The 20,198-nt window shown below is 46.4% G+C and overlaps 1 protein-coding gene across 3 annotated transcripts in view; it reads left to right on the top strand.

The window, feature by feature from the left end:
* ARHGAP9 (Rho GTPase activating protein 9) overlaps positions 1 to 20,198 on the top strand; it is a 1,031,694-nt gene that overhangs the window by 618,229 nt on the left and 393,267 nt on the right. For all 3 annotated transcript variants that reach the window (XM_069653585.1, XM_069653586.1, XM_069653587.1), the window contains 2 exons: positions 10,747 to 10,929; positions 13,364 to 13,471. In XM_069653585.1, coding sequence (XP_069509686.1) covers positions 10,747 to 10,929; positions 13,364 to 13,471 — 291 coding nt within the window. The remainder of the gene's footprint in view (positions 1 to 10,746; positions 10,930 to 13,363; positions 13,472 to 20,198) is intronic.

Below are 20,198 nucleotides of genomic sequence, written 5' to 3'. Positions count from 1 at the left end.
CGTGTTGGCCAAAGATTGTATCTAAATCGTAAGGTGGCTGAATGCAGGGCTACTGATGGATTAAATATCAGTTAAACGAAGATCAAAGGCATAAGAGTTTCAGCAATTCGGCACATTTCCAATAAAATGTCACCATGTAAAAAATCAAGTTATGGTCATTGCCCTTGAGAAATCTCGACCAGGACAAAGACATGTCAGAGCAATTAATAGAGTTGTCATAAGATTTCATAAAACGTAATCTGATTTGTTGAAGGCTCTCACAGTCAGTCGTTAGGTGGACTAAGGTTTCAAGAACAGATGTGCTACATCAACGACATAATCTGTTAGCTCGAGCAATCCCATTAAAAGCACCTTAAATTACAAAGGCTTCACTAATGTTGAACTTGAGTAACAGGTATTGGGCCTCATTATAAGGCTGGTGCTCCCGTAATGAAGGGGGCCGGTACGGGACTGGCCACTTCATTCTGGGAGCGCCAATTACAAGCTTCCCATCGCGGGACCCAGATCGCACGGCTGGTAAAACCAGGCGTGCTTTCCGGGTCCTGCGAGGGGAAGAGGGAGGCAATAATGGGCCGGATGTAATCTGCCCGTTATTACCTCCCTCCCCATTCCCATTGAGCCCTCTGGGGGCTCAAATGGGAATGGGGATGGGTTCCTGCAAGGAGGAATTACCGGGTCCTCCTATGTCGGAGTAACCCGGTAAGTCCCCATTGCAGGAACTCAGTTATGGAGCCTGGAACAGAGGCAGCTCCATGGCTACCTCCATTCTCGTAATGAGGCCCATTATCTTACAATAGCACTGTTGGGATAGGCAACAGTGTAAGTAGGTTCGGTTGAGCGAGCTATTCTAAGCTCACAATAGGAACCACTGTTACTTTTTGTGTACAGATTCGTTAGATATTGTTCATGACTGAGGCTAGTTAGTACATGTTTAAGTCGACTTTTCACAAGTTACACATTCCCCAGCCTTGACTGATTAAGACAGCCTACATTCCACTTAAGATATAATGTTAAACTCGTGCCCATAGTTCCTATAGATCTACAATTTTCAAGTTCCAAAAATGCACGTAGTCTGGATATATATCCCTAGATATTTGTAGGAGTCAGACTCGAGGGGTGAACCATTCAGTTTACATGTAATGCTCTTATGCTGAGTATTTTTACAGGCAAATGTCATAATCTTACTAAAGTCCGTTTTCATCAGCATACGCCCCCAGAGCCGTAAGCAGACATTGGAGCCCCTTAAGGGTATGGTCCATTAAAAGAAGGTCATAAGCGTAGGCAAGCCAGCTGTTCTGATGAAAGCCAACTTTCACTGAACAGATGTGTATGTTGCTAAGGGCCTCACGTAAGTCAGCTAGATATACATTCAAAAGTTTTGCGGCAACAATACACTCTTGTTTTACACCCGATAGGTCGGTATCGAGGAGGACAGTTTACCTTCTGCGTCAAGTCGGATTCTGATGGTGGTATCGGTATAAAGTAACATTCAAGAGGCCATGGGGAATTTTCCATTGGATTAGTTTTTGCCACAATTTGTTCTGCACTACGGAGTCAAAAAAAGCAGCAGTAAAATCAATGAACACACAGTACAATGCTCTTTCTCGACGTAACCATGCATATTCCACTGAGGATGCCAAGATTAGAAGATTGCATGAGGGAGATTGAGTGGAAGAATGTCATTTTCGGCAATGCATTGGTTTAACTCCAGATGCTATTTGACACCCTGCTCTTCACTAGAGTGTATTTTATTCTTTGTATCACCAGGCCTGTAGCAACCCCCCTAGCCTCTCTTCAGTAGCCAGTTCGGGAGAATATTGTTAAGGTGTAGCAAGGGTGAGCAATGCCCCACCTGGGGTGCCAAAGTGAAGGGATTTTCATCACCCCTACCTCCAGAGCCTTCCCTCCATGCAAAGGGGAGTTTCCATGTACCCCCCCAGCAGGGGCTGTGGCAGGTGTAGGAGTAGGGGTAGGGAAACACATGTACCTGCCACTGTGCAACAATATAGAGAGCAGACATCAACCCCTGCCGTAGGCGGCTGCTCTCAATTGCCAACACAGCAGTGGTTTACCAATGTCACATATATTTTTATTGATAGTTCACTGCTCACACCATCCAGTAACCCTTCATATGGGTATTAAAAGACATGTACCTCAGATCTGGGACCCCTCGGCCCTCTATTCGAGCCACCCCCTGTACTGCCAGCCTCCTTCACCATCATTCGACTAGTGTAGTGAGTGTCAGTTGATGCATTTGCCTCAACCTTCATCCACCCTTCCACCGATGCTCCTGACCCTCCCGCTGACTCTGTCCTTAGTAATCTTCATCTTGCCAACTCCAACACTCTCGACATCCTTGCCCCTGCCATGAGGATCCATGTAAAACCTGCCACCAAGAACAACAGCTGGCACGACTCTGATCCATCATCTCTGAAATGCAACTACAGAGTTGCTGAATGGAAGTGGCAGACTATGGGCTCATCCTCTGACAAACTGGCCTGCCGCCTGTTCCAAAGGCAATATTGCTTCTCTATCTGCTCCAAAAAGCGGGCCCACATCCAAGCCTGCATCACTAGAGCCTCTAACAACACAACCAAACATTTCAAAATCTGCAAGGAACTTGACAATCCACTTGCAAGCTCCACCTTTCTCCTTCCTTCTCAGGCCCTCTGCACAGCCTTGTCCTCCCACTTCATATCCAAAACTCAGGACATCCTGTCCTCACTCTCCTCCATGCCCATCCCCTCTCCCACTCCTACCCACTTTCCTCACTTGGTCTCCCTCCTGCCCACAACACCGGACAAGGTCTATAAAGTGGTCCACTCTATGAAGGCCTCCTCCAAACAGGTGCTCCCCTGCTCCTCCAGAACCATTAAGGACAACATCTCCTTGGCCCTTTTAGACCTCTGTAACCACTCCTTCACCATTGGCTCTTTCCCTCAATCCCTCAAGCTCTCTTGTGTGCACCCTCTCTTATAAAAGCCCTCTACTAACCCCTCCTGCCCGGCTAACTATCACCCTATCTCCTTTACCCTCTTCCTGGGTAAACTCTTGGAAACGTTGGCCCTCCTCCAACTGACCCTCCACACTGATCTTGCTGGCTGCCTTCGTGACCACCAATCTGGATTCCGGGCATCCAGAGGCATGGAAACTGCTCTCCTGAATAACCGTGAAACCATGCTTACAAATCTCGATTCTAACTCTCCTGCTGTTCTCATTCTCCTTGATCTCTCCTCTGCCTTTCACACGGTCAATCGCTCCATCCTCATAAAACGACTCTGTGACACCCTTGGCATCACTGACCACTCAGCACTGGACTGGCTGAACTCTTTCCTCACTAACCGCCCTTCCCAGCTGCAATTGGGCACTTTCTCCTCCTCCACCACCCTCTCTACCTGTGGTGTGCCAAGGGCTCTATCCTATCGCCTTGGCACTTCAATATCAATCTCGCCTCTCTTGCTCATCTGATCTTCTCCTTCTTTCCTCATTTCCAGTGTTATGCTGATGACGAACAACTTTTCTTCAAACGTCCCTCTTCTTCCTCCTCTCTCATCCCCAACTGTCTGTCCGCCATTCAGCCATGGTGTTCAGCAAATGATCTCTGTCTCAATGCTAGTGAGACTGAGATCCTCCTCATCAGGACACTTGTGCCCTCCTTTCCTCTTACCCTCTGGCCACCCTCTTTGGGCCCTCTACCTCCACATCTTGTGAGGCCAAAAACCTTGCAGTCATCTTCGACTCCACTCTCTCATTCACCCCTCACATCATGGACCTTACCAAAAAGTCCCACTTCCAGCGTCACCTCCTCGGAGGCATTCTTCCTTTTCTCAACTCCCCTCAGAAAATCAATTTCTCCAGAGCTCTGGTCCTTTGCAGGCTGGATTATTGCAACAGCCTCTTTCTCAATCTCCCTATCTCCTATCTTCGCCCCCTCTAGCTAATCCAGAATAAGGCTGCAAGACTAATCCTTGGCCTCAAGCCCAGGGACTGTATCTCTCCAGCCCTTAAATCTCTCCACTGGCTTCCGGTGGCTACAAGGATGAAATTCAAGACCTTCTGCATCGCCCACAACGCCTTCTGGAGCCGGGGGCCACACTATCTCCAACTTTCCCTCCCAAAATACTCCCCTGCTCGTGCCCTATGCTCCTCTAATTCCAACTCTCAGACTGTTAAACATTTCTCTAAGCAGAGAGTGGGGGCAGATCTCTCTCCATGGCTGGTGCTTCCCTTTGAAACAGCCTCCCTGCCCCTCTCAGATTTGAGCCGGACCTCCTTAAGCTCAGGAAACTGCTTAAAACTCTGCTGTTCTCTACCTCTTTCCCTTCCTTGCTAATCACACCACTGCTGCTGTGACCGGTAGCCTGATCCTCTTGAATCTCACAGGCTGGCTCTCAGGCTCTTCCTCCCTGTCATTACCAGCCCCCCCTTTGCATTGGCCTGCGGGCCCCTGCCTGGTGGCTCCACATACCACACTTGAGAGCTGCTTGTACTAGCACTTAGCCTCAGGTGCGCCTCCTGGTTCCCCTTGCACTTCCCTCTTGGGCCCTCCTAGAGCACTTGTCCACTCCTCTGCTCCCCCTTTCCATCCACATCCCCCATACTTCTTATCAATACACTTGCACGGCCGAATACCACAAGGCCTAGCAGGACCATGACTGTATATATATTATTGTTGCTTTTTGTTTCTTACCACTGTTATTACGTGCCCTATCCCCCCCCCCCCCACATTTAGCCCTGTGGCGCTTTGAAGCACAATTCGGTTGTATAAAGCACCTTACAAATGATCAATAAATAAAAAATAAAATAAATAAATGTAACACATCAATACACAGTAGTTCAAATAGATGCCCCACACTTAATATTCATGTTCAAATACTTGTCACTTGTCAATGGACACTCAATGAATGGTTCTTGCAGTCTCATGTACAAAATAAATAATTTAATTATGAGTAATTGCTGATAAAGAAACTTTGCCATTACTATACACTACACACTGCACGCTTAAAATGCACAAAGTTGTTAATGAAAGGGCTGACATCATTATCTTTGCCTCTACCTCAAACCAAGTCTAAGACTGATCAACCTTCCCCAAGAAATCCTAGTCACCTTAAAAACAACTACCTGCCTCACCAGGTCATGATATGTGACCTCACAAATCATACTAGGCAATCTAGCACCTGCCTCGCCAAATCATGATAAGCAATCTCATAGAAGCATCTGCTTCTATCAATACCTAAATACCTTTCTCAATGTGATGTCAAATGAAGGGCAACACAAAACACCTCATGTTCACTAACTGTAGAGCATAGAGAGATGAGGGATGGACAGGATTCGATGCCTGGAAAATTCCACAGTTCAAGGAAAAATGAAAAGATTGAACAATCAAAATAATTGGAAAAAAATCCAAAAAAGCCACTTATTACTGCACCATGAGCTTTTCATAAAAAATGCATTAAAAATAGGATAAAATATTTAAATGTCCATTGGATTTACTGGTGCCAGCATATAGCCAATCCATAATAAGGTGTCTGCTCTTAGGCTGTGAGTTGCCTTGGGGTACGGGGGGGTGGTGTTTGGGGAAGAAAAGATTTTGCCTCAAGCAGCTCAAAGAATTCAAGTTTTGCTAAAATGCTGACAAAAAATTAAAATGGCTAGAATCCAGCTTGGGGCTTCAAAAATCCAGAACATGAATTAGGAGGAAGTTGACCTCTCCCATCTGGAAAGCCTCACTGCTCTTCCTCTCGTTCCAGCCATCTGCCTCCTGGTGTTCCTATTCTGCGCTGTCCCAAACAGCTGTGTGCAGGGGCTGGGCCATCTCTATTCAACACCTACAATCACCAAAATTCGTCCAGCACTGAAAATGGTTCTAAACAAAAATATCAAGGACTCAAGTGTCATTCGCTACTAGGAATTGTTCCAACAGAGGGGTTCAGTGGACAGCACCTTTCTTGTGTAAATGTTAGCCAAGAACGGTTTTCGTCATTCAGCACTAGGCATTTTTCCAATAAAAGTATCACCGGACTACAGAATCCTGTTTAAAACTACAGAGTAAAACTACAGAAAGGACTGCATTTTGCCATTTGCAGTGTTTACCGTTATCTATGTTTCGATGTTTTGTAATCTGCAAAAGCCTACATAGCAGTGAACAGCATTGCTTACACAATAAGATTGCGATGTAGGCCGCTGATGCGCCTTCCGGGCTATTGGAAAAAAAACATATTGCACTGTACATTAATATTGCAACATGCAAAAGCAAATCTCGCGGCTTGCATTTCACAAAATATCAAAGTGTTTTTATTGCACAGTGCATTTAGCAAGAAGCCTTGGACTGCGGCTCAGACCACATGCCGTTTTAATCATGGCTAATATGGGCAGACATGGGGAATACATGTCAGAACATCCAGTAGAAAGAACATTACCACGGGTAAGTAATTTGTTCTTTGAATGGATTGTGTCCACGTGTACCTCATCTCTTATAGACTCCTATAGCAGTATGTTGAAGGAGGTGGGACTGGAGAATTTATTTCTGATTCATGCTCTTTAGAATAGTCTTCCCAAATTTAGCATCCTGACCCTATAGATAATCCAGGCAATAATGTCATGTGAAGGTATGCAGCAAAGACCAAGTGGTAGCACTACAAATGTCCTGCACCGGCACTCATCTCTGAAGGGCTGAATAAGTAGCCACCCCTCTTGTGGAATGAGCTCTCAGACCTTCAAGGACTTACCAGCCAGATTGTAACATTAGAAAATGCACAGGCTAATCCATTGATACAAAGTCTGTTTTGAAACAGCCTGTTCTAACCTGTGAGCAACATAGCCTACTAAAAGCTGATCATTCTGTCTGAGGTTAGAAAGTCTGTTAATTTCTGAAACCCCCTTTGGTAGAAAAGGATGAACCTTCAAAACGACTTTATCCTTATGGAAGATAGTTAATGGTGGTTTAAACGACAGAGGCTGGAGCTCGCTAACTCTGCAAGCTGAGATAACAGCTTTTAAAAACAGTCTTCAAAGTAAGCATCCTGAGAGGACATGGATGAAGAGATTCGAAAGGAGCACTAATCATAAACCTCACGACCAACTTGAGGTCCCAAACCGGAACAATAAAAGGAACCGGTGGGAAGCTACGAGGCAACCATTTCAGGAACTGCATGACAATAGGGAGTTTGAAATAGAAGCCCTGTTGTGTTGAACGCTTGAAAAGGGACAGCGCAGCCAGGTAGCCCCTTGCTGTAGAAAACGGACACCCTTGATGGGTTTGATGCACTAGAAATGAGAACACTGATGGTGTGTCACAAGTGAATGGGTATATGTTCTTGTCCCTACACCAGCTGCTAAACTTGTTCCATACGGCAGTGGTATAAAGGTTTAGTTGCTGGTCTTCTGGCTGAAAGCAACACCTCCATTACCTCCATTAAGTCTTCCAGAAGGTCCCAATCTCTGTGTCTCAAGCTCTCAGAAACCTGGCATGAAGGCTCAGGGCTCTGATCTCTGGGTGGAGAAGGCAACCTCCTTCCTGAGTGAGTAAATCCTCTCTCTGAGGAAGATGAATTGGTTAGCCATTCTACTCTCATTTAGCTAGATAGTTGTCAAGAGTATTTGCCTGTGCCCTGATCTACACTCTGGTGCTTTAAGCTATTTCTTGGACACCCTGCTCTTCACTAGAGTGTTTTATGCCTCTTATCTTGATAGCTATTTAGAGAACTTTCTTGAAAAGACACCCTGCTTTTCATTACACTGCTTTAAGCTTTGGTTTACACTGTGCTCTTCACTGTTTACCAGACCACCTGTTTTGAGATTGAAATACCTGCATAATTGTATTAATAAATGTCAAAAAAGCTTGGACTTCTACACCACCCTTGCCAGATGGCAATTTTTCACAATCCTGGACAAGACGCACTGCACACCCCAATCTGCTTTTGACCCTGTGTGCCAATGTTAATTCCGCCAGCTTCCACCAGCACCATTTCATCATGACAACCCATAACATCCATGAACATGGTTGCCTTATGGGCAGCCCAAAGACCCTCCCAACATCACTGAGACCACCTGAGATGGGATTGCCCGTTGGACCCAAGCCTCACTCATGTAATTTACCTTGGGGCCAGGGCATCTTTGCCCAGCACCCTGACGCAGGGCACATGGATAAGGTTGCACCCTTTTGTCTATTCACCAGACTCGCCCGGTTCACTAGGTGCCCTGACAAGATGGTGCCATGCGTTCTCTTCCAATGACTGCCTCCACGCTTGCAGCTATGACTGATCCTGGTCCCCCTCATCCCCCCTCACCCTATCCCCAGGCAGTTCCTAGATGCCTTCTTCCTCTTCCTGACATCGTTGGGCCCTCCCCTGCCTCCCTTGCCCCTTTCCCATCCTGGTGCCCTCTTTCACACTGTAAGAAAGTAGGTACCCTTAAATGTAGGATATTCCTGTCCCCTGCACACCATTTAACTAAGTCAAAATCTTGTGTACATGATCCTTGTTAGTAACAAGACAAAGTTACATTTATTTGAATACATTAAAGAAAATGTCAGCAGAACAATGTTTGACAAAAAATTACTCTTAGTAGAATGTATCGAATAGTATGCAAAGAAGAGACTTAAGGAAGAGTCCATTTGATTTGTTTTAGAAAATGTGTATTTAAATTCCGATCACACTGACATCAAATAGGTTGCTCAGTGCGTTCCAGGACATATTAATCCCTTTATCGGGAGCATTCTGTCATAATCTGTTAAATAATGCACTAAAATATGAAATAATGTGCATAGTAAATTTATAGGGAAGCTAATATTCCAGAGCGGGTATTTCAATCGATCAGTCTATTTATTGGTAACTAGTTATGCTTCCAAACACCCGTCCATGGCGTTTCCCCGTCATCCATAACGGTTCACGTACAGAGGTTTCTGTCAAAGATGTTCCCACTTTCTAAATAACACAAATGGCATGTAAAATAGCAAGGTACCAATGGCCTCTACGAAGAACAGGACATGAATGTGAAAGCGATGTCCCTGTCTACAGCATGGGGGATCATCTCGTGCAAGGGAAGAAAACACCCCTTTTTAAGCCTGAAGACAGATGTGTCTAAGCGTTAGGTGTTCTCGGTATGTGACAACATACAAAAGAAAGGAAGAAAAATGAAGCAACAGAAAAATAGATACCAATGTAGTCTAGTGCCAGTTCACATGTCCCTAAATAGTCATCCTGCATAGAAAGTGGCATCTCTTCCATACCTTGGCACCAGATGGCAGACTTCCTAGTTATGAAACGTGCTCAGGCCCACACTCTCCTGCTTATTCCCCCAGAGTAGTAGCTCAGTGAGGGTTCTTATGTCCAGAGCACAATCATTTCCAACTTTTAAATATTATGTGAACCTTTTCACAGCTCAGAGATTCTTTAATCAAAAACCTAGGAAGTGAATTAACCTTCTAAATCAATGAGAACATAATGTCTCCTTCAGATCCATCCAGTGGAGCGCTGTGCAGGCTTAGTTCAGTTCTATCAAATAAGGAGGGCGCGCGTGAGAGGGTGTATAGTATTATTATTATTATTCTGATAAGGAAAACAGCTTGGGAAGCCACAACGAAAGAGGAAACTGGAGCGCGAAGGTCCACATTACAGCCAAGATTTCCATGTTACCTCTTTGCAAACCTGCATTCTTCTGGACAGATTTACATTTTCCAGCCAAGCCCGTTTCTGGCGTTCTGTTCAACGATTTGGTGGTCTTTTGTCAATATTTGCATGGTCTTCAGTTCTACTGTGTCGGAAGGTTTTACCCTGGTGAGAAGCGAGCTTGTGCATAAGGGTCTTGAGATCTAAGACAGCGTCTGAAGCCTATCACCGTCACGTCCCCTGCCCCGTTCTTCCGATCCCACGGTGACATTCAAGGTTCTCCATGGGCGGGATGGAGAAAATATGATGCTTTCTGGGGTTTTACTTCTTCATGACAAAGGCTGCCGCATGCCAATATAATGTTTGGGCACCACATCATACTGGCAATGTTCTTGAAGTCCTTTTCGATCCTCTGGCCTTTCCTATTTGAGTTATAATCCAGGAGTGAGTTAACCTCGGTTGCATCCCTGAGGTAATTGCTTGGCAGACAGTTGGTATCCTCCACACAGGAGAAACCTGGTTCTCACCCAACCTCCTGGGTTATGTCCAAGAAATGATCCATTGTGGTGCTGTTGTGTCCGTGAAGTCAATTGAATGCTATTTCTTGATAAAAAATGCTGCACTCCCTTTTTTATGTATTAATGTAGCCATATGTAACCTGTCATTCAGTAGTGGGGTCTTAATTTTTGCTGATTTATGGGTAATAATGAACAGTCATCTAGTGCTCACCACTGCTTTTATTACCTAACTCTGCTTCTCGTAGAAATGTTGCAAAACTAAACAAGGCCCTCTGGGATCCAAACACGTGACAGGCTGGGTGTGTAATTGTGGAGTGGACGATGGGGATTCTGGGTATGTACCTGTTGTAAAGTTTAGAGCCCCAAATGCTTGTGATTATAGGGTACCATTTTATGGTTGGGGCTCTTTTCATCTTATGAGGACTTGCCTTCTCTCGCAGGCACTGATCTATAGGAGGAAGGGTCTGGGGTCCAAGCACCAGTGCACTACACCGCAGAGCTCCAGATACATAGTTGTGTCTCAGTGTTGCCAGTTCTGTCAATCAGATGTTGATCGGGATTGCAGGGACGTGTGTCTCTGTGTGTCTCTTGCTGACATATCCCATGTCTTCTATTCTCAGATCACAGCCACAACCTTTGAGCAGAACTGCTCGAGCTTGAAGCGAACCGCTTCAAGTGAGCACCTGGCCATGAAAGCAGATCATCTCAGCGATACCCGTACCCAGATCAAGAGCTTTGCAGAGCCTCCGCAGAGGCTCAACTACACCAAGTCAATGATCCTCTCGGAAACTCGGGCACCCAAGGTGAGCTCTGGGGAAAGGACAAAGGCAACTCTTCTCGTCTATGCCTTTTTATTGTTTTATTTCATGTATTAAGTGTTTTTATAGGGGGCTCAAACTGGCCATTTGCAAACGTTAAAGCTGAGGGCGGAGGGTCATGGGAGGAGCACATTTGGAAAATCCGGTTTTAGAGAGCTACAGTAGATGTGCAGTAGGTGGAAAAAAGGCAGGCTAGTCTCCACTTCGTTTCCGCATAGAGCTGGGTCTTCGAGGGAGCCGATACTCCACGGAGGCACTTGCGTGCATGATCCTTGTATGCTTTGTGGGTCAGGCAGAGGGTCTTGAAGGCAATACGCAAAAATACAATGCAGAGTCCTAATGAGTGGAGACATGTGAGCAGCTCTTTTATAGTGAATGTGAGGCATGTTGATTGTTTCTCTGCAAGATGTAGTTTGGGCAAGGGCTTGGCTGTTAGCTGGGTGCAGATGCCATTGCCATCGAAGAGCCAAGATGGGGCTAGCGCTTGGGCCAGCATAATCTTTTGAGATGTCAAAAGAAGTTGCAACATGCCTTGCAGGAGCTGGAGGTCTTGAGGAAAGGTGTTGATTGGTTGAACCAAAGACCTGCCTGCATCAAGGGTTCGCCCAAGGATCCAGGCTTGTATCTTGGGCGGGGGTAGCAGGCCCACTTTAGACAGCCACATGTATGAAAGTGGATCAGGAGAATCTAAGTGATTTGCCTGCGGCTGAAACTACCGCGGGCGAAACGTTCTCATGTGAAAGTTGCGAACTACCAAAAGTTTGCACCTTTCTCATGAGAACACACATACATTCTCACACCCAAACACGCAACACACCCTTAACACCCCCCACACACTCAGCACACCCCCGCCCACACCCCCAACATAAACAAACCCCACTTACCTTCATCTTCACGATGGGTTCCTGCAGCGGCAGTTCCCTTTCACTTCCATGATCAGGAACTGGCGCTGCAGGGTCCTTTTCTTTTCTTTTTTTTTTTTAAACGGAAGGCTGCGGGGGTGTCCCCCGCAACTCCTGCTCACTATACCATGAAGTATAGTGAGCGAGGCTATGCAGGGGTCACCCCGCAGTCCCTGTTTTTTTTTTTTACAATGCTACCACCAAAGGTTCGAACTTTTGGTGTTCGAACCTTTAGTGGTAGCATTTTTAGAACTTTTGCTCGTTGGAACCATTTTATTTCGGTACAATCGTCCTAAACCGATGAGGATAGATGGGCCCACAATCTAATTTTTTCCACGTGTTTTTGCAGAGGCTTTTAGGATGCTATGCCAGCCTCAATATGCAGGAGGCAGACACGGACCCTTCTGCGACCAACACCCTTCTCCTATAGTTTGAGCTTCAGTGGTGTGTTCCCATCATCCGCGTGGTAGATGAAGGCTACACATCTGCTGGGAATCTGTGTTGAAGCGATTGTGTAGATGTTACAAAGGATCAGCGATAAGGCACACCACTGTGGTACTCCACATGTAATATATATATATAACCGTCAATAAGAACAGGGCCAGCTGCGCCTGGTATGTGCTGTTGGAGTGGGAGGTGGCAATCCTTGTAAGCATGATGCCATCAATGATTTTAAGCTACAAAGGGGGGGTGTTGTGTTTAATGGTATTGAAAGCTGCAGACAGGTTGTGCAGGATCAGTGCGCGTCTGAGGCAACTTCCTGTAAGTAGTTCTTTCCTGATATCTACGATGGAGGCTTAATGCCCCGAGGAGGGTGTAATGTGGCTACTTGGTCACTTCAGAGGCCATTATGTTCTGCAGCAGTGGAATGCTGCACCCTGATTGCTATCTAGAGGGTGTTTGCTCCATAGTGGTGTCCAGGCCTGGTCATCTCTAGATCTGTCATGGGCTTCTTCTGTGGCGATGTGATGGCATGTTTCAGTTTGAGGGGAATGAGTCCCCTAAAGGATGCCCTAATGATTTCACGCCCAAGGAGCTGAATAACAGGGAGGCTGCGCCTAATGATTCGGGAGCTGCAGATGCCAGTAGCTCAATTGGCCGGATGTCGCTGGCATTCAGTGTCCAGGAGAAGTGGAGTGGGATGGGTAAAGGAGCTGTTGTGGTTCAGTGTTAATCATCGGACAATTGCGTTGAGGGAGCTGTGGTGACCCCATCCCGGCAAAGGGGTACCAGTAACTATGCACAAGAATGCTCTGCTATATGCTGCAGGCGTTTTTTCAGTCCCTGTTGCGGATATGCTTTGCAAAGCAGTGAGGCGCATACATGGATTTTCTCAATTTCCTTCCAAAGAATCTACCTCACTGTTTCAGGATCATATCACCTAACCCCCGCCCCCCAGCCCCTCCCGCTGCACATCCCCCACCCCCCTGCGACCAAAGCGCAGCGTGCAATGTGGAATCCTGCTAGAACCGAACCATTTTTGTAAGATGGGACTTTAGCTGTCTTTGTATCCCTAGACTTCTCACCGGAGGAACCTGTCCCACCATACCTTTGAAAGCTTCACTGATGTGACCGCGTGCTCTGTGATGCCTGCAGAAGCCGCCAAGAGGGACGACATGCCACACGTAAGTCCTCATATCTGTTGCATAGTTATACACTTTATTACTGTTTTTGTTTCTCCTGCATCCCATCATTTCTATTTATTGCTAATCCTACTTCCTGACGCTTCCCACGTGGGGGATGCCAAGTTTTCAACATCTTGACAGTAAAGACGACTCCCTCTCGTCTTCGAGGTCAGGTGCTTTTGTGTTGACCACAGTCCGTTACATGGCAAGACCAGGGTGCGAGTCTAAAAGAGAATATACATAATCAGGATGTTGTAAACAAATGTTTTCCTTTGATTTATATGGGACCTTTGACCTGGACTTTTGGCCTGCTAAAAAGATTCACTATTTGGTTCCCAAACTCTGTACTTGTGACATGTCGTTTTATCGAGTTTAATGAACACAGAGTGCAGTGTGACCTTTCAATCACAAAACCTTGTCCTTTCTTGTACTCTATCTCCACATCATGTCTTTGGACAGACGTCGTGGGGTTCAGTGGTCAAACCTCTGGTTTAGATGCCTGCAGCCTTGGGTCATAACTCTAATTACAGAAAAGGACTTGGCAGAGATAATGCAGTTTAACCAATTGCTCAACATTACTAAAAGAATGTGTGAACATATATGCCACCAAATGGGCATCACAAACTCATACATCTGGAGCTAAATCAGCCTGCAAGGATGTATATTCCTTTTATTTCTTCATATACATTTTTAAACAGAAAGTCTTATGACATTATGTGCAAAGAGTTTGAAATTAATCGCTAAACTTTACAAGCTTTTAGAAACACATCATAAAAAGCACACCATTGTGCAGCAATAGTACAACAAACAAATTGTGACATACACGTGCATGGTGAAGTGAAAGTAAATACGAGTGCACGTGAAAACAGATCAAAAAGAGTAGCAACAGAGATATCTTCCTGTGCTATGGATCCAGGTCCATGAAGCTGCTGTTAGTGCTGGATATGAGAAAGGTTTCCCCCGGGATCCCACCATGTGTGAGGCAATGGTGAGCGCGGAGGGGGGTGGGGGCGGGTTGGTTATTGCTAGCCCTGGAGACATGGCGTGGTGGTAAAATGCGTTAATTGTACAGGGCGGTGATGGCAGAGACACTGCCCATCCCTCCTCCAAACCTTTCCCAGACAGTGAGAGAAGGCCTGCGCAACCTCCACCTTCATTTTGATAGTGTGAAGCATCACCGTAGCAGTTAGAAAAACAGAGTGGAGACCACCCCGTAGTACCCAGTGCTCACTATTGCTTCCTGCCAGGAAGCTATATTCATTCCTTTAGATCCGTTATTGATTGGTTTGTTTAGCTTAATTATCCGTTCAGAAAAGCAGTTTCAAAAAAGCAGCTCAAAAAAGCAATTGTATGTTTGTTTGTTTATTTTATTTGTATAGCGCTCCAAAGCCAGGGGTAGAAGGGCCCTTGAGAATATGGTTACAGCGTTGAGAAGTATCTTTGTGTTACATACTTCGTACATACTTATAATATATACATATATATACAGTCATCAATAAACAGAGCACATACAATACGCACAATATACAATTTTCAATATAAATACAGTACCTAAACCTGTTACCGCACAGGGCAGTAAGGTCTGGTGTTAATGGGGCTATTCTTTGTTTAGGAGCCAGCTGATGACCTGCTTCCTGAAGATCTGGAAGGATTGGATAGTTTTGATGTTGAGAGGTAGGGTGTTCCAGAGTTGGGGGGCAAGTACTGTGAAGCTTGCCCCTCCAGCTCTTTTTAAGTGGAACCTGGGCACTGTCAAGCATAGAGTGTTGGAGGATCTGGTGGATCGGGTATCAGGTTTCATGGTGAATTTATTAGCTAGATATGGTGGTGCTAGATGATTGAGGGACTTGTATGTTAGGCAAATGGTTTTTAGGTCGATTTTTTCTGGCGTATGGATAGCCATTTGCAGGCTTTCCTAGTAGCGGAGATATGCTCTCGTCTAGGAATGTTAAGCGCTGCGCACAGGGCGTTATTTTGTATTACCTGCAGCTTGTTGAGAATGGATTGGTTGGCACCTAGGTACAGGCTGTTGCAGTAATCCAGTTTGGATTGTATGAGGGTCCTTGCAAGGGTGAGGCTGCTGTTGGGTGATAGAAATGGTTTTATTGGCCCTGATGAGCTTGCCGGTGTAGGCAGCGGCTGACGCGGTCATATTGGTGTGTTTGGTGAGGTTGGTGTTGGCATCTAGATAGAAGCCAAGGGTTTTTACGCTTTTGGCTATAGGGATGGAGTGGCCATCGATGGTGATGTTATTATAGCTAGGGTTGAGTTTAGCTAGGGTGTTAGGGGAGACGGCGATTAGGAGCTCTGGCTTCTCATCATTCAGTCAGAGACCATGCGAGGCCATCCATGCCTGAATGATGGAGAATATTTTGTTGATCCGGGCAGAGTCTGCTTGGTAGTAACCTGTGATGGTGAGGAGTATCTGGGTGTCATCTGCGTAGTTTGTGCAGGTGACACCCAGACGGTCCAGTTGGTCAAATAGAGGCTTTGTAAATATGTTGTACAAAGTGGGGGATACACAGGATCCCTGTGGGACCCCGCATGTGATGGGGGTGGGGTCTGCTGCAGCTGTTGTGGAGAAGACCCGCATGGTTCTGTTTGCCAGGAAGGATTGTATCCATGTGATGGCAGAGGAGGAGAAGTGGGCTGCGGTTGGAAGGCGATTGCAGAGGATTTCATGGCTGACCAGGTCAAAAGCCGCTGAGAGGTCTAGTAGGAGAAGGATTGCGGCATTGCCTTTGTCTTTAATTTCATCAATCTGGCTTTTGAGATCAACAAGGGCGGTTTCTGTTCCGTGTTGAGGTCTGAAGCCAGATTGGCGTATTCCTAGCAGTTGGTTGGATTCCAGGTATTTCCGAATTTGGATGTAGGCAACTCTGTCCAGGATTTTTAGTAGGAAGGGGACTGTGGTGATGGGCCTGTAGTTGGTGCGAATAGCCGGGTCGAGAGATTGTTTTTTAGGAGTGGGAGAACCCATGATTGTTTTAAGTTGCTAGGGATTGAGTTATTGGTGAAGGATAGGTTGATGAGTTTGGTGATGAAGGGGGAGAGCTCTCTGGCTGCATCTTTTATGATCTGTGCCGGGCAACTGTCTCCTTTGCAGTTTGAGGGTTTCAAGGAAGTGGTGATTTTTTGAACTTCTGGGATAGTGACTTTCTTAAACGAGAAGCCAGAGCTAGTATTGTTGGGCGTGGGTGGGCTGGGGTTGGTGACCTTGTTATTGGAGAGTTGTTGGCGTTTGTCCTCAATTTTTGTTTGGAGTACTGAAATTTTATTGTTGAGGGCGTTTTGGATGCTGGTGCACCAGGATTTGTCTTTCAGGCAGGTGTCTGGAGGTGAGATAGGGTTTTCTAGTTCCTTCAGAATTTTAAATAATACTTTAGTGGAGGATCCTGCCTGAACAATCCTGGTGTTGTATACATCTTTTTTGGTGCGAATTATCTTGCTTTTGTAAAGTGAGGATAGATTTGTGAGGTTGGATTTGTTTTCCGTGGTGTGGTTAGTCTTCCAAATGTGTTGTGCCTTGGCTTTCTCTTTTCTGAGTAGTTTGAGCTCAGGGATTTGACTTTGCATATTTCCAGGGGGGCAACGGTGTCCATTGCTCTAGCCATTGAGTTGTTAAAGGTGTCAATCAGCTGGTTAAGGTCTGCGTTGGCTGGGAGAGCATTGAGGGTAGGTAGGACTAGTGGTAGTAGGGCTTCAGCAGTAATGTTGCGTTTATTCCTGGTGGGACAGGCTGGTGCCAGTGTGTGTTTATTGGGCAGTATTTGATTGGTGTTGACCTCGAGGGGGATCATGTGATGATCGGTCCATGCCAGAGGTTGGGGATCTTTACAGGTTGTATTGCAATTGTAGGTTGCTACCCAATCAAGGATTCTGCCTTTTTGGTGGGTGGGGAGGACAATGAGTTGAGTGAGATCCTGATCGGCTAGGACATTGGCTAGGGATGCAGCATGTACATCGTTTGGGTCTTTGTAGACGAGGTTGAAGTCCCCGAGGATCATGATTTGTGCTGATGGTTTGGAATTTTCGGTGATGTGGGATGAGATGTCTTCTTCAAAGGTCCCAGGGGGCCTGGGGGTCTATATATGAGGTGGATGGTGATCATGGTTGTGGGGGAGGTTTGTAATTTGGCTGTGAGTAACTCGCAGGATGTGAGTGAGACTGTAGCAGCTAGTCTGAGGACTAGGGAGGATTTGGAAATGATCGCTACTCCTCCACCTCTGGCGTTAGGTCTATCAGCTCTGAGGATGGAGTATTTGTCTGGGATGGCTAGTGATAAATGTGGTCCAGATGCCTCATGAAGCCAGGTTTCTGTTAGGGCTAGAAAGTCGAGGTCGTTGGTAAGGATGATGTCTGCAATTTCTGTGGGGTGGGCAGCCAGGGATATGACGTTGAGTAGGGCGCCTTTTAGTGGGGGAGGTGTGGGCTTATTCGGCACATTATGCTTAGTATAGGTTTTGGTGTTGGGTTTGGAGATGGGTCTGGTAGTTGTGGTGGGGAGCCTGGTGCCTAATCTGTCATTGCGGGTTGTGAGGTTGGGGGTAAGGGAGGGGGGGGTTAGGCCGGGGGGCCTAGAGTGGGTGGGCGGTTTGGTAGTTTAGTTTGGTTAGACTTAGCGATGGGACTGGGGTGGCTGCGTGTAGTGTTGGTGGGTAGGCCTTGGTTGACAATGGAGGTGGGAGGGTGGTGGTGAGTGGGAGGGAAGGGGGATGCGGAGGGTAGGAACGGAGTGGGGCATGGGATGGGGTGGTGTCTGGGGCACCCAAGTTTAGCCAGGCCGTCCAGGTGGGCTATGTAGCTGTTGTTGCTACAGGGAACGTTGTCCAGCGTTATGCAGAAAGGGAACATGATTAGGGCCATCCAGAAGATCATGGTCTGGTGATAGCGGTGGGTACTACCGGAGGCTAGAGGCGGTAGTGGTTACACAATTGGTCAGAGTGCGCCTAGGAGCGCTATAGTATCTAGGTTAAAACACAGCTCGATTTGAGATTGCACATAGGTTAAAAACACTACTAGCTTTGAAATTGCACACTGTTAAAGACACCACCAGATTCAACAGCACAATTGGTCAGAGTGCGCCTAATTGTAGTCACTTCCTTTTCAAATCTTTACTGTTGTGGTTGTGGTTAGATCACACAATTAATCAGTGGATTCACAATTCCTCTACAAATCAATACGGCTCTTGCCAATGCATTTTGGTGCCTAGCACCATCTTCAGGGCTATATTTTAACACAATTCATATCACAATATTAGAATGTAAGTGTACATACCCACAGGTAATTCAGTCCCATTGTGTAGTTGGGTGAAAAGAAAAAAGGAAGGACAAATTCCAATGTATTCATTAGTGACCATGGTAATGTAAGCAATGCTTCATTGCAATGTACATAATGTGCTCGTAATCATGCATTTTTACAGTAGCCGTTCTTTCGCAATCCTAAACGCCTCCTGTATAAGTACACGTAAGTAGAGTGTCCTGTCGGGAGAGAGGGATAATCGGCTTTCTACAATTCCCTTCTAATCTTCCTCTGTTCAAACAAAATGCCCTGTCATTGCAGCACGTCTTACTTCCACTCTGCTTCTTTACGATCTGCTCGCAACATCTGGCCGGAGACAAAAACGCAGCAGCGGATGCTCTGAGCAGGCAGAGCACGGTCTCTCACGAGTGGGAGATGGCTCAGGAAGTTCTGTTAGAGATCTTCACCCTTTGGGGAAACCCACAAGTGGATCTCTTCGCTACCAGTGTCAACCGGAAGTGTGAAAGATTCTGCTTGCAGGAATTTCATCCAAGAGGAGCCTTAGGGGACGCATTCGTAGTGGAGTGGTCGTTCCCATTAATGTATACATTTCCTCCAGTCCCCGTCATTACGCAGGTGTTGCAGAGGTTACAGAGGTTCGGTTCCTGGATGATCCTTATTGCTCCGGCATGGGCCAGGAGAGCGTGGTACCCGGACCTTCTAGACATGTCCATCTGCCCTCCACGCCGTCTTCCCTACAGAGACGATCTGCTCTCACGGGAGGGGGGTCGGGTTCTCCATCCAGAGGTCAAGACTCTCAGCCCTCATGCTTGCTATCTGAAAGGTTGAGGTATAAGGATTGGGACCTCCCCAAAGACGTGATGGTGGTGTTGCTTTCAGCCAGGCGGCCCGCAACGAAATCCCTGTACTGTTGCCTTTGGAGAAAGTTCTGCGACTGGTGCAGGGTACAGAATGTGGATCCTTTCCAATGTTCCATTCTTTTTGGTTTTGTCTTTTTTGCTTTCCTTAGCCCACAAGGGCCTGCAAGTGTGTACCATTAAGGGTTACCTGGCGGCGCTGTCTATATTTAAGCGCTCGTCTGAGGAATGTTCTTATTTTAAGATTCCTTTGATTTCACAGTTTCTAAAAGGGCAAACTAATGTGTCTCCACCGTCGCCTTTCCAGGTGCCGGGATGGGATTTGAATTTGGTTTTAAAGTTCCTTATGGGAGCTCCGTTTGAGCCCTTACATTCTTGTCCGTTGTGACTTTTATCCTTTAAAACTGTATTTTTAGTTGCGGTTACTTCCGCATGCAGAGTGAGTGAGTTGCAGGCACTTTCCGCCAAGCCACCCTTCACTGTGTTCCATAAGGACAGGGTTGTCCTTAGGGTGCGGTCTTCTTTTCTTCCGAAGGTTGTGTCGGCAATTCCATTTGAGCCAGAAGGTAATTCCTCTGGTGTTATATCCTCCTCCACATCCTGGTAAG

The sequence above is a fragment of the Ambystoma mexicanum genome, chromosome 3q (assembly GCF_040938575.1).
Source record: "Ambystoma mexicanum isolate Mex_15411 chromosome 3q, UKY_AmexF1_1, whole genome shotgun sequence".
NCBI lineage: Eukaryota > Metazoa > Chordata > Amphibia > Caudata > Ambystomatidae > Ambystoma > Ambystoma mexicanum.
The sequence above is the reverse complement of the archived record's forward strand: the minus strand, read 5'-3'. Positions and strand labels throughout refer to the sequence as shown.